Here is a 15,113-nt window from a genome sequence, read left to right as displayed (position 1 = left end):
TGTGTGTGTGTGTGTGTGTGTGTGTATATATATATATAAATATTGTTATTACATGATTTCTCTCGCTCCTCTTTCTTCCCCTCGCTCCCTTCTCTTTCTTTCTCTCTTCCTCTCTTTTCTCTTTCTCACGCTCTTCCTCTCTCGCTCGCTCGCTCGCTCGCTCTCTCTCCACAGCAATTGTTTCATTCATAGTGGTAGGAGCTGTGAGTTGTGTAACTGATGTTGCACATAAGTACTACAAGTCTTTTCCTGTTAATGTGAAGGCTGCAGGCAATGGTTCAACAACAAGCTGTACAACTCCCTTCCTCGGTTGAGCCGTTTCAAAGCCTTCTACATGAGCGCTGAGTATTATGTTTTTGGGACGAGATTTTTTTTCCCCGTGTTTTGCTGTAGTTGATTTCCACTGAATGATTACACTTGTTTTCCATTTGTCAGCTGATTCATTTTGGAGAATGCTGAGGGGATTAGGAATGACTGAAGATTTTACAGTGCAAGGGGGAATGTAGCATTTGTCCATTGAAGAGTACATGATAAATGTTTTGCTGATGACTGCACTGGTAATATCAGCCTGCAGCCACCCACGGCCTACAATGCACCACTTGTAATTGTACGATCTGCTTGATATGTATCTGAGTATGGATTATATATGAGAGGACCGCATAGGCAAAAATTGCACGTTCACATTACAGGATTAATCATTGACAACTGAAATCTAAGCAAGGCATGCTGGACCCTAATAGTTTTTGCATGGCCATACATGCTGTTTACTATCAGTCTGGAGTCATTTGAAGTTGCATTTTACACATATATAATATATATTTTTTTACTTTACTCTTATTTATTTTGCCCTAAGAGAAAAGAGAACATAATATTTGGGTGTCATTAGTGACAGCTCCCATGCACTCCAGTGTTTCTAGGTTTCCTCTCTAAAAATGTTGTCATCTTAGAACAAATTTATATTTGAAATTGTTCCAATATGTTGGGACTTGAGGAATATGAATTGTCCTAAAGAAAAGTGTGGATTAGGCATACCTGTGACAACATTTGGCTATTGTAAGTGAAATATAATTGGTACGCAGCATGCAGTGCGTGTAAATAATTGATATTCTTTTTCTCTCATGTTCAGACTAGATATGAAATGGATAAGTATCTGACACCTCATCAAGTTCCAGTTTGCATGATACCAGATCAAAAGAAATACAGGAGGGACAGTGCATCGGGTATTGATCAGTTCTTCAGTGACAGTGATGGACTTCCTTACAGTATCAACATGAACGTCTTCCTCCCAGACATCACTCATCTCAGAACAAACTTGTACAAGGCTCAGAGGCCTCCAGTCACCCACATTAAGACGGAACGAGAACCCATTGCAGTGTTCAGTCAGCAGAGCGATGCTGCGGCCACACAACCTCTTCCAGAATTCACCAGCATATTCAGCAACCACCAGAACACAGATCTAAATAACATTTACATCAAACAAGAGATGCCATCACCGGAAATCCAGATTCCTGTAAGCCACCAGCACGGTCAGCTGTACCAGTTGTTAAGTTCCTCAGATATGGACCTGAGCTCCACAAACCAGGCACCAGTCATGGACACTATGGGCAATGGTTCCTTGTCTTCGGAATTAACTGGCTTCAACACACTTCCCACCCCCGTAACTCAGACTGCAATGAAGCAATTTCAGGGCATTCCCCAGTGTTCATATAATTTGCATGGACAGTTCATGCAACAGCAAGAAGGGACCTACTTCCCACCTTCACCCCCCAGCTCAGAGCCTGGTAGCCCAGATAGGCAAGCAGAACTGCTCCATAGCCTCAACCCACCTCCGTCATATGCAGCCACCATTGCTTCCAAGATGGTCATTCACAACCCGACCTTATCTTCTCCAGTGCAAATGGCACCAGCTACCATTCACTCTGTTCGTTACAACCGAAGAAACAATCCAGACTTGGAGAAAAGACGAATCCACTATTGTGATTATCCCGGTAAGAACGGAACTGGTAATTTTAAAATGTAATTACATAATATAAGACTCATATGTTAAATACACACTGTTGGTGAACGAATCTACTCTAAACTATTCATTTAGTTTTTAGTATCAATTGGGTTAAGTTCCTTTGCCTCATTACAGTTCCTCCGTTCTCTCTCGCTGCTTGCCTTAGAATTGGCCAGCCCCATAGACTTCAAAAAAGCGCTGTCTGGCAATCTGACAGGTACATTGAGAGCAGCAAATGAAGATAACAACTCTACAGGTTCATCTGAATTCACATATTAGTTGGCCTAATCAACTTTGACCACAAAGCAAACTGTTTTGTGTTGAATATATCCTTTTAAAAGGTTTTAGAACCTACATTTTGCTGATGATTTTCCTCACTTTCATACTGTCCAAGTCCTTCCTTTTAAAAAAATGACCACACTGTGAAAGGAATTTGGGGCCACACTACGTGATGCTGTAGTATGCCTTGGGATCTCTGAATTGGCTCAGTCTGATTGAGAGGGTCCCAAAGCTAACCTTTAGCATCTTCATTGTGGTTGGCACATTAGAGTGCACACTTGGGAACCCCACTGCTGCCAGTTCATCAGTTAAAGTTATGTAAACTTGTTCGCTAAAATCTTAACTTTGTTCTTAAATTTCGTATTACTAAATCCACAGATTTTATTTAATAATGCCAGCTGATCCTGCTCCAAAGGTCTTTGTGCAGGCACTTCCTGTTGAGGTGACAGCTCTCTTTCCCTGTCCCCCCGAATGTGTTCCTTTGTTGTCACTCAGAGTTCTGATGGAGACTACAAGTGGTTGTGCCAACACATTTTGCACAGGCATGGTCCACTGATGTCACCATCAGGAAGCCTGTCCTGAGAAATTCCATGTTGCTATGGTAGACCTGACTGCAAAGAGGCAGCAGGAGGTCAGCAGCACTGAGATTGAATAAAGGTAAGGTGAAAACCGTAATTTATTATAGAAAAAATGTCCATTGTTTATGAGACACAGTGCTATAGTAAACTAAATTTCATTCAGTGCGGGTTTACCTCTACGTTAACTGTGGGTGGGACTCTGCATCTGCCATCATCCCCAGACCCCGCTATATCTTGGCATGAGCTATGTCAGGATACATCTTTAAGCTATTTAGGACATACAGATGTGCAGGGAGACTACACTAGTAGTGTCACAATCTCTGCCATGTTTTGAACGGAGTCACCAAGCTGCTGGATCTGATGGGTTACCTGACTTTCACTTGGGGCCAGATGTTTATTATTGGGAAGGAGAAACAAAAGTTGCATATCGGTGTCCTTTAATCATACCAGGTAAAGCAACCCCCGGGGGGTGATAATGCCAGCATGGCTTGGTGTCAGCTACTTCATGGCCTGGGCATGGCAAGTTATGTACCAGTCCTGGTAAGAATCGATTGAAAAATAATTCCAGGAACCAGCAGAATTGTTTTTAGGGCTGGCACCTAAAACCAATCCTGCTGGTTCCTGGAATTATTTGACAACAACTAGAGAACCTCAAAAGTTAGGTGCCAGCTGTAATTTTTAAGGAGCATTGACAACCTGGCTCCTGGGATTAGTCCAGCCCTAGTCTAATGTATTTACCTCCCAGAGGTGTTCTGGAGGTCCTGCTTTCTTTGTTTGAAGTGTCATAATTTCCTATGTCTGCCTTGTAATCCCCTTATTTCCTGCCAAAGTACTCCTGTCAGTCTTCTTCAAGTCTCATAATCCTCTCATAATACTAAAGTTTCAGGGTGTGGCCCAGCAGAAGGCCGCAGTCGGGGGCATAGGAGAGAGGCATGATTAACAGTCTAAAATAGGCAAGCAATAAAGTAAATAGAATCACTACACTATGAACAATAGTACATTATTCTAACAGCCCCTGTGCATGCCTATGTAAAATCAAAGCAGGGAAAAGCACAGTTCTATAAAGTAGATGTAAACCTTAGAGCTGAGCGACGCACTGTGCATCATAAACAATTGCCATCTAAACCCAAGAGAGCCGCTCACCATTCCGTCCAGATCCCGGCCCCATTGCCAGGGCTCACCAAGGGTGCTGGCCAACGGGCCTTCCACACCCCACTGCAACTCGGCCCAAAAACATCTGCACACTGCGAATCTTCATCAACTATATCTTTACTAAAATCCAATTGACACTTTCAGTTGCACTTCTTAAATTGAGCTTCCCAAATGGCTCAGTTTAAGAAGTGCAATGATTGTTTTAAGGTTTTCACCCGTGTTGTGCGCTCAAGAGGATCCCTCCCATAATCATCCACCACTCTACGATTAAATCCAAGAGGGTGAAACGCGTTAGTGTTGGGAAAACATCAGGTGGGGACCACAAGACCTTGTCAACTGGATTTTAATAAGCTATAGTGGATGAACATTCGCAGTGTGCATCCGTTGTTGGACAGATAAACAATTGTTTTTTTAAATCAAATACTGGTTTTAATTTTTTCCATCCTGTGTTGCAGCTCAATGCTGATCCATTGCAGACTCTTAGCCAAGTCCTGTCTATGTGGGATGGCTTTATGGCATTTCCTCATGGTGACAACAGTTGACCTTGCCTGCATAATGTGTCTTTAAAAGGCAGCACAAGTGGGAGAAAAGCCAGAGTGTTGTTACCTAATAACAGGAAGTGTTTGATTAAGGAAAATAAAGACAGAATCACCAGGTATTACTTTAATGAAAACTTGTGTGGCAGAGTGATAAAGCAGGAGCACAAAAGTGGGAAAGGCCAGAGCGTTGTCACCTAATAACAGGAAGCATTTGAATAAGGAACCTAATGACAGGAAACCAGGAATTGTAATGACAACCTGTGTGGCAGGGGGACAATGCAGGAGCACAAATGGAGAAAAGCCAGAGAGTTGTCACCTAATAACAGGAAGTGCTTGAACAAGGAACCTAATTACTGGATCACCAGGCAGTATTTTAATGAAACCTGTGTGGCAGGGGGACAATGCAGGATCACAAAAGGGAGAAATGCCGGATCGTTGTCACCTAATACAGGAAGTGCTTGAACAAGTAACCTAATACCAGGAAGTTGCAGATTTAACAATAGTGAAAAAAAGAAGTTATGTGATTTAACATTAAAGAAGATGTTTATATATTATAATAATGAATGACTTTGTACGAATCCTACTCCAAGAGTCACGGATGTGTCATGGCCCCGACCATGTTGGTCACCACTGTGAGCCTGGCCCTGATGTAGGCCGAAGTAGCTATAATGTAGCTGCTTACACAACAAGGTTGTTGATGTAGTCGAGGGTGAGAATATATTCTCGCCACCTGGCTTCCTGATTACCCAGGAAGCTGGGCAGCGTGTAATGACTCGCCACCTGGTTTCCCGATTAGCAGGGAAGCCGTACCCATGCTCCTTGTCACTAGGTGACGACAAAGCATGGAGCCGGCTTTCTGGCCAATCAGGAAGTCGGGTGCTGTGTAATGACGCGGCACCCGGCTTCCTGATTGGCCGGGGAGCCGGCTCAATGTTCCCTCATCATAAGGTGACAAGGGAGCATGAAGCCGGCTTCCCGACCAATCAGAAAGCAAGGCAGCCTCATTACACAGCACCTGGCTTCCTGATACCGGAAGCGTGGCAGCGTGTAATGATGCGCATCCCGGCTTCCTGATACCGGAAGTATCGGGCTAGGCATCGGAGCATTTTGGGCGAGTACTTGCCCAAATACTTGGCATCGACACCCATCAGTGCATCCCTAGTTATAAACATTAATCACTACCCAGCCATTTAAACATTTGTTTCTGAACCACAATTAGTGGCTCCAGGAGGAAGAAAGTATAAACTTTTCATAAATCTGGTACCAAGGGAGGTCTAAAGTCTGTGTTGTCATTCTATAGATGGTTAGACGTCACAACATGTCAACAAAATCTTTTGTATGACTTTGTGTATAGGTGCATATAGTATGATGGGAAATTATATGGGGCCATATAAATAGCTATTTGAATCGAATTGCACAGCTTTACTGCCGTTTCATATTTCACAAGAGCAACAGTAAACCTGGTGTAGCTCTGTACTTTTATACCAAATTCTAATCAAATGCAAATTCCCTACTCTTTCATTTTTATACATTTTTTTTTTTATTTAAATCGTAACACATTAATGTTTGATGGCCTTTCTAATGTGAGATGGAACATCATCTATGAACAAATACAGAAAAGAGACAAGCTGTGACCATATGTCTGAAAAGGGCAGAAAATGATCACATCTTAGGGAACCAAGCTTCTCCGGCATGTAGGAAAGTGGCTGTGAACTATTTTTAGTGCGTCAGATACTTTTACGGCGTATGGAGTTAAAGGTTAGTCTACAATATTTGCCCACCAAACTCAATCAAGCCTTCGGAGCTCTTCGTATAATTCCCCTTTGGTTTTCATCATGAGTACAGAGACGAGATGGTACCTATTCACAGGATACTGGATGTTCTTGTGACTTTTTTTAGGCAAGTTGTATAGGAAAAATCCCTTTTGGGGTTCTTAATGATGATGATGATGATGATGATGATGATGATGATGATGATGATGATGATGATGATGATGATAATAATAGCAACAAATAAAGGCACAAAAACAAACTATTCCTATTTACATTTACGGCCATGTTTTTAAACATGAATTAATAAGTCATGCTGGTTTTATTGGCTCCATTCAGGCACGCTAATAAAGCATTGGTGGCATGGCATTCTGAATCAGAACACCGACAATAGGCTCAATACACAGAAGAATAAGTATCTTTACTTCAGTCACATGACTGTCATATTCAGATGAAAATAACTGTCACTTTTTTTTTTTTTAAATTAAAGCTGGCCGTACACTAGTAGATGTCTGAACCAACGTTTGTTCAAAAGTTCTTTCTTTACCACCCGATAATGCCATGACACACTTGACAAATCTTGATTGAAATTTCATTTGATTTTAATTTTCAGATTTTGGGATGAATAGAGTTTCCTGAACAAAAAACACTTTCATAGAATTTTGTTCTTTTCGAGAAACGTTTTCCATCCTGCTCCTTTTTTGTCATTACAGTCGAAATTTATCACCATCAACTAATAGAAAGTTCTTACGTATGAAAGTTCTAAAAAAATCTAAGCAGCGTATGGCCAGCTTTAGTATCTTTTATTTTAGTCATGTGACTGACATTTTCAAACGTCATTGGATTCAAATGCAAATAACTGTCACTTTAAAAAAAAAATTATTTTAATAAGTATGTTTATCCTGGGGTGTTGGCATTGTGAGCCCAATGAATTTAATGGAACTTGGAAAGAATGTGGTAAATTTAAATGTAACAATCCCAGCTTTCCTTTTGGCAATGGCCAAGTAACGATAAACTGTGCTGTACTGGAATCTCCCCAGGTATTTTTAGAATGTAAGAATGCAGATGAATACGTGAGCCTAGGAATAACTCTGATAAATGAGTCGGCATAATAAGAATAAATCTATACACACATTCTGACAAACTACACCTGTTGTAATGTTAATGAAAGCAGAGCCCGGCTTTCTATTGGGGGCAGTGTAGGAATGTTTTCCTGAACACGTGATACATTTCTATAGACTGTGCAGTTTTTTACGCCTGTTTATTGGCGACCAGTGAGGTCTGTTCTGGATTTTAGAAACGTATTGACATTTGTTTTGTTTTTTCTTCCTTTTGACTTCGAAAAAGAAATTACCGGTTTTTATTGTATTCAGCATGCACTTCTTTTGTTTTTTTATTCCAGGCTGCACAAAGGTGTATACAAAGTCATCCCATTTGAAAGCTCACCTGAGAACACATACTGGTATGTGCATTTACTGTTCATTTTAATGGCTGAGTAAATACTATTCATAGAAACCTTTTCCTTATTGAAGTTTGTGTATTCTGTAGTTTTTTTTTCCACTTTAAGTCACTCATTCAGGGCTAATTTAGCCAGACACTTTATTCCCTGTGACAGTTCAATTAAATCACCTGGCTGTGTGTGTGTGTCTGAGTACATTTTGATTTTTGTTTTCCAATGATGTTGTCTTGCTCCAGCGCAGACAGACATTTTGTGGGCTGGCTATATTTAAAGGTCATGATGCTTGTGTCCATGTGCATAACACATTTTCTTTCCAGGCTCCACCTCTTTTAGTCACATGATTATTTATGCTGAGATTTGAATCATAAAGCGCTCTAGGATTAAAGTCAAACCGGAGCTCTGCGTTAAAATCTCACGTAGAGTTCATTACTAGTGACTATGCGTAATTTGGTTTTCAAATTGGCAGGTAGCATTTTTTTTAATGTACCTAAATGTACACAGTATATACTGCAGAGAATCCTAATTTTAATGAATCATTCCTGAATTCGGGAATAGATTTCTCAACCTTTTTTCAGTAATGGCACTCTTTAAATGTATGCAAAGGTATCAAGGGAACCCCAGTCTAAAATGTAAAAAAAAACATTTTGGGCTTATTCCAGATAGGATCTGGTATTGTTTTGTAAGCTGGGACTCCAGGCAAAAGCACACAAAAAAATGGGGTTCTGCCTTCACATCAGAATCCCCCTTCCACAACAGAGCCCCTTTTACATTACAAGCCCCCTTTATGGTTACCGGTCCCCCCTTCAAACCATGGTCCCTGGTCCTCTTTTCATACCAGGGTCCTACCATTACATCAGGCGAACGTCCATTCTTTTCTGAATAGATCACACCCTCCCTGAATTAGTGGCCGCTCTAGGAAATGTTCGAAGCACCCCAGGGTTTAGAAAGGCTGTCTTAGAGTACAGTGTTGCATAGGAATGGAGGGGACAACTTATGTGATTCATTCATATCAAAACAGGTTGAATTTATGTGATGTATTGGCCAGCTATTCATCTGGTTTGTTTTTTTTTTTTTTCTTTGACCACAATGTCACTGAAGCCTCAGGCAGTTGTAGCCTTGGAGACCCTATCTGGGAACTTCCAAAACAGAAGATCAAAGCAAAGTCTACAAGTTCTAGTATCTCATGTTGAGTTATTATGCTCTTGTTCTACAAGTTTGGATAACCTCTTCCATATATGTTAATTGAGAGTTTTAGTACTAGGGGATAATGTACAACTGCCTTCTTGACATGGATAAATGTGCATTTCGGCAATGTTGAGCTTTTACAAAGTACAAGTAGGACGTCGAGTAGTTTCTAACCATAATACAGTTGGAAAACTAAATGCGGATTGCTTGCTAAGGAATACTGCACACCATTATTGTTATGCCTGTATACCACTTAACATTTTAATGTGTAAGCTTGACCTTTTTAAAAAAAAATGCCATATGGCCAGAATTACAGTTTTGCCTTGGGGCTTTTATGCTTACATTTTAAAGCATATAAAATCAGTTTAGGATTCTGCAATTTATGCATTTATTATAGGCATTTAGAAAGCGCTGACAATTTAATTCCAGCAGTTTACATACTGTACATTCACATCAATCCCTGCTCTCAAGGAGTTTACACTCTATGGTCCCTATCTCGCATGTATGCATACACATATAAAGTGCCAATTTAGACAGGAGCCAATTAACTTACTAACATGTCTTTGGAGTGTTGGGTCAAACACAGGGGAAAAACATGCAATCTCAGAGGATTTCAGTGCTGTAAGGTAAATGTGCTAACCACTAAGCCACTATGCTTGCTAGTATAATAAAGAAGCATATAAAAATTAACCCTTGCAGTGAGGGGGGGGGGGAGCCCCACTGCAAGGGTTAAGTGATAAATCAGCAGATCCTGAGTCCCGTCTGGCTGCTAGACCAATCCCTGCCACCTCTTCTCCCCAGGCTATGGTGGGCTAAGGACCCGTCGTAACGTCCATTCACTTGCAATAGATTTGAGGATGCCAAAGGCATAACACAGCTGGAGAGGAGGTGGAGGAATGAGTTGAGAGGTCACCTCCATGGAACCGAGGATCAGGTGAGTATGTCCTCCCTTCCTTTTTAATTTTTTTTTAAATTAAATTCTAGACCGAAATGAGCACTTAACCCTTGCAGCGTGGAGGTAGCCCCACTGCAAGGGTTAATTTTTAATATGCCCTGAAGTTCTTTAAGGTTTTACTAAAAAAGTTAATGGAAGTAAAGGTGCAGACAGTCCTTATATGACAGTCCAATAAGAATGAGAGAATCTTGTCTGATTGCTCCTGTGTTTACTCCGATAAGCTGATATCTGCAGCACCTTCCCCGCCATATTGAGTTAAATACAGACTATTCATCTCTAAGAATATGCTGACCTCTACAGATGACTGAAGATGGTTGGACTGTGCCTGCACATCTGATCACCTTGTAGCGTCTATGACCGTTTTATCACTCTGCAGGGTGACCCCCTTTTGAATGAGTGTTTTCAAATTACTCTGCTAAAGCAGAGGGTGATTGGCACATTGGGTGACCATTTGTGTTTAGAGACGGGGCAATCACTTACCGGGAGAAACCCGTTAGTGACCAGACAGGAGTTTTACACCTCCCTAATTGCTGCGCCGTCTGATGAACCTTGTTTACATGTGTATCATAGAAGGAAGAGCCAGTTAGAGCCTACATCATCTTTCTAAATCTATACCTCTAGTCTTGAGATGACCGTCACATAAATCAACTATGGTGGCTATATACTTTTTGTAGGAGGTCCCCAACTCTGATGGCTAGTCAGTCTTTGGAGAAATAGTAATTAAGGCAGGTAAGAGGACCTGTTACAAAAGGTATTGTCTTCCTGTCCCCCCAAAAATCAGCAGTGTCTTCCAGCATGAGTAAACTTCTAGTTTGTGCGCCTCAGTCACCAAATCAGTTTAAATCCCTTTTAGATGGCTAGTATTATTTTCACACTTTACAACACTGTCATGCTATAATGGCTGTAGGAAATATAGGGGCATTCCAACACATAAGATGTCAATTTTCAGATCGATATGGGGTAAGATGTCATGAAACGTGATTTTGATTACTTCAGATGGCATTTATGTCATGTTTGCAGAATCTTTCATTGTGTTTGGATGTACATGGAGAGGATGGAGGTGAGGTTCAGCTAAAGCCGCCACCCTTTCAGACAAGCCAACTTTATTATTGCTATAAGCACAAGTTCTTGTTTTAGGGAGATCATTTAAATGGTGTTGTACGTGTGTAAAGAGGGTATCTGAAAGCTGGAGGTTGCTATGGAAATTCTAGCTTTGATAATTGAAGCAGTTATCTCTAACAGCCACTGTAAAAAAATAAAAGAACTAGAACAAAGGTCTGTTTAGCAGACTGTTACCATGCTAAACAAAACTGTTCTAAGCAATATGTGTTTTCATAATCCCAGCTTAAACATATTGCTATACAGTGTCCCGCGCGGTTATTGAGTCATTCCTTTATCTACTAACCTTGGCTCAGCAGAGATCATGGCTAATTTATGGGATTAGCAAAAACCTTTTCTGGATGTCTCTGCAGGATGACACAGACAAGAAGTTAGTGTCTCAAAGATTAGCCTGCTCCTTCCAAGGAAGTACCATGCCTACCGTTCTATGTTAAAAAAATGAATTAATTAAAAAAATAGATTAATATTTATATATATATATAGCGCACGCACACTTATACTTATTTTTTGGCATATAAGCCTGAAACTAACACTTGCTGGTGTAATCACTTGAGCTTGACCAGTTTTTGTGCACCGATCTAAGCCGTGAAAAAAAGTAAGTGATATGCTTGGCTAAGGCTGAATTATTCATGGGGCTTGTACACTTCCTAATGTAATGTCTTCTCTAATTAACCCTAACAAGTTTAGGTTTCATTAATCAAGCGATGTTTGAACAGTGTGCATAATGGCTCTTAGCTTTTATGACTCCATGTTTGTCTTTCTGTTTGGGTGAAGAGCATTTTCCAAAGTTTTTTTTTCTCTCTCTGAGATATATATCTCTCTTACTACGTAGCTTTTTTCATATTAGTTGTGGGGTATTTTTTTCAGTAACTTAGAAACCTTCTTTTTTTCCTTTTTAATCTTTAAAACACTATTATTAAACTAAGTTGCCTTCAAAGCAAATCCTATATTAATAAGATAGTACCATGCAATGCAATTTAACAAAGCTTTGTTTAATAGGTCTTAAATGACCTTGGGGTATTCTTCAGTCCTGTTTATCTGGCCAAACTCGTTCTATAGTAATCGCTGACTATTCAAACTGCATTTTCTTCCTAATCTTCGTTTCATGACAATGCCTTTTTAAATCACCTGTGAATGATAACCTCCCTTTACAATCTGTCATTTTAAATAAAATAAAAGGCCCGGAGCAAAGTTTGTCTGGCGTAAGGAGTCAAAACACTTTCAGAATTTCTTTTGTATCAAAAACCCCTTCGTCTTTTATTATTTATTCAACCTTGTTGGTCCTTTCAATCAGTTTGAATAGCTCCTAATAGATTTTGTTTCAGAACAAACACAGACTAGCTCTAATGCTCTCTTTAGCTGGGAGAATCCTAGTTCTATGGAGTCTTCAGGATTTCAATAAGAACTAAGCTGGCCAGTTTCTTGGCAGAATTCTGCTTCTTGGGAACATTTTGTTCATTGCAAAATAGTTTTACAACATAGCAGCTTAAAAAGACATAATTACAGAACCTCATCAGAAAGGCCGTTCCTCTAAATAAAATAAATTGCCTCCCAATGGAAGAAAGCCAATCTAAAACCAGAGCAAGAGTAAAAGGATGACATATATGATTTAATGTAGTGCTCACTTGTATTTTTTTTTATTACAATTTCTATATTATATGAGAGAGAAAATTACTTTTTTTTTCCCCCCTCCATTATGTCATCATCGTGCAGTTCATTCCAGAATGTCAACAAATAACACATTCACTCTGTAACAAGAAATTAGCAGCTTTCAATAAACAGAGTTTTAATGTCCTATACAAAACGTATCTAACCATATAACAATAGATTTGTTTTTACGTGTGAAGGCCCCATCGTAGGAGATGCCCTATGGGCTTGGTTTGCAGACAAGTTTAATTGCTTAGTAGCATCAGTCAGTTATACATAATCATTGCATATATTAGAAATGAGTGTGAGGTATAGGACTGTCTTTTAGGGGAATTTGGAATGCTGCAGATTGTAGGGGAAACGCAGTAGATAAACCCCTTGTTTGTAAACACCCCACCTACAAGAAGTTCATCTCGGGCTCCTGATTGAACTGATGTACAGATTCTGGGGGATGCAAAGTTCAATGAGTTATGAAACTCAGATCTCTAGTTATTTCTGCAAGCACATTGGAGAAGTGTTTTCCAGCCAGTCTGGTTACATTTGTATCCAGGTTTGTAGTCCCAAGGTTTTCTTTGGACTTCTTAACACTCAACGTGCCTGTCTCATGAAATCATATGCAACAATAACCTGTCCCCATAGAATTTAATTCTCTTACAGAAGGGTCCACCCCAACAATTTAGTACATATATGAGGATCCTTGAGGTTGTCCGCTCTGTGCCCTTGCGATAAAACAGTTATTTGATGTGGACAAAAGTACCTACGGTGCTTGAGTTGACATGGGACAACTATACTTAACATGTGGTGCAATAAACAGCTGGAAGTCTGCAGGATGCCAGCCCTTCCCTAAGCTATTTCAGCCGTACATTGGTGTAGTGTAGCTTTGGTATGTTGGCAACCAGTAAAGTTTAATTTAAATGGGGTAAGAGTTTTCTGTTGGTTGTTCATATATGTGTGCAATTTCTGTCCTAGTGACCTGTGCTCATGATTACAAATACGTAATGATGCAGTTAGTAAGGATTTTCTGTGGCTGATGTGTTTTGGAAGGAAAGATGGGTACTTTTTTTACACAGTTTTTGATTTAATTCTTTCGATATTTATAAGAGTGAATGCTCTTGTAACTGAAGGTTAAGATAAACGTCATCCCTATTGTTTGTGTCAAGAACAGGAGATACCTGGACTTCATCAAGTTACCTGCCATTTATGCAATATTAATACACTTGTAGCTGATTTAACAATGTTGCTTTCTCATATAATGGCAGGAATAGGTTATATTAACAGTATCATGCATTATTCCTTTTTAAAAGCCACCATAGATCTGGTGACTTCTAAAAACACACAGCACTAAGCAGCATGGATGAAGGAATCCACCCTGCCGGGTACTGCATTCAGCAGCCAATGGGACATTGACTGCATCTGATTGGATACATTTCCACCCCCACTCCTTTGACAAAAGTCAATTTAAACATTTGCCAAGCTGGGTGGTTCTGACACCGGCTGGAATTCAAGCCATGTATGGCCAGCTTTAGTGTACAAGGGAATTCAGCATTCCCCCAAAAATGTCTAGCAACCCCAGGTTTTAGCTGCTGTTGGTATTCCCAAAATGCAGACACTGCACAATTATTACACGTAGATGCAATGGTTATTTTAAACCTCGTGGTGACTAAAGGTCTACTAACTGCTCTACTTCAAACACTTGCTGATCACCTAGCAGTGACAAGTACAGAAAGACTTGAACGATGACTATCTGCTTCTGTGGGCAGCACACAACGGTTATATCTTGTTACTGGACTTCACCAAGCTACAAAACTAAGTACAGCCATGTCGAGGAGTAACAAAACATCAGGAGCTGTGCCATGATGTCATTAATAGTCTAACTTCTTCAGTCTTGATTCCAAGCACGTAAAGGATGCACCTGTAAGGATAAGTAGATTTGCCAAGCTCACTTGCAGCAACCTTTTGTAGATGAGCAACTTCCATAGTTCTTCCGCCTCACACTGTTCTATTGAAGGAATAGAAAGACGGTGTATGCTTAGAAATGTGTATTTGAAGCATGCTCATTTTGACTTCCATTAATGGCGGAAATGTTAATTTATTAAACAGATGCACTATTGAATAGACTCCTTCAAATGCAGCTGACTGTGGGTGAAGGTTTCCAGGTGAAAATGTGCACTTAACGTATGTATGTATGTATGTCAATTAAGCAGTAGGTTTATGCGGAAACCCCAGAAAACATGGAAGAGGAGGAGAAAAAACAAACTGCAATCAGATAGGGTGGTGAATGAATTAGAGCTGCAAAAGTGTGTGTGTGTGTGTGTGTGTGTGTGTGTGTATCAGGACTTAACAAATCCCAGGAGCCAGGTTGCCAATCCTAGTTAAAAATGAGAGCTGGTGAGTAACTTTTGAGGTTTTTCTCTAGTTGTTGAATTGGGCTC

At 40.2% G+C, this 15,113-nt stretch overlaps 1 protein-coding gene across 1 annotated transcript in view; it reads left to right on the top strand.

The window, feature by feature from the left end:
• Positions 1 to 15,113, top strand: part of KLF5 (Kruppel like factor 5) — a 21,951-nt gene that overhangs the window by 1,516 nt on the left and 5,322 nt on the right. Inside the window, exons 2-3 of the mRNA XM_018566063.1 lie at positions 1,127 to 1,988; positions 7,719 to 7,778. Coding sequence (XP_018421565.1) covers positions 1,127 to 1,988; positions 7,719 to 7,778 — 922 coding nt within the window. The remainder of the gene's footprint in view (positions 1 to 1,126; positions 1,989 to 7,718; positions 7,779 to 15,113) is intronic.

The sequence above is a fragment of the Nanorana parkeri genome, unplaced genomic scaffold, assembly GCF_000935625.1.
Source record: "Nanorana parkeri isolate BGI_ZX_2015 unplaced genomic scaffold, ASM93562v1 scaffold912, whole genome shotgun sequence".
NCBI classification, from domain to species: Eukaryota; Metazoa; Chordata; class Amphibia; order Anura; family Dicroglossidae; genus Nanorana; species Nanorana parkeri.
Note: the sequence above shows the minus strand (reverse complement) of the source record. Positions and strands in the feature narration are given on the sequence as shown.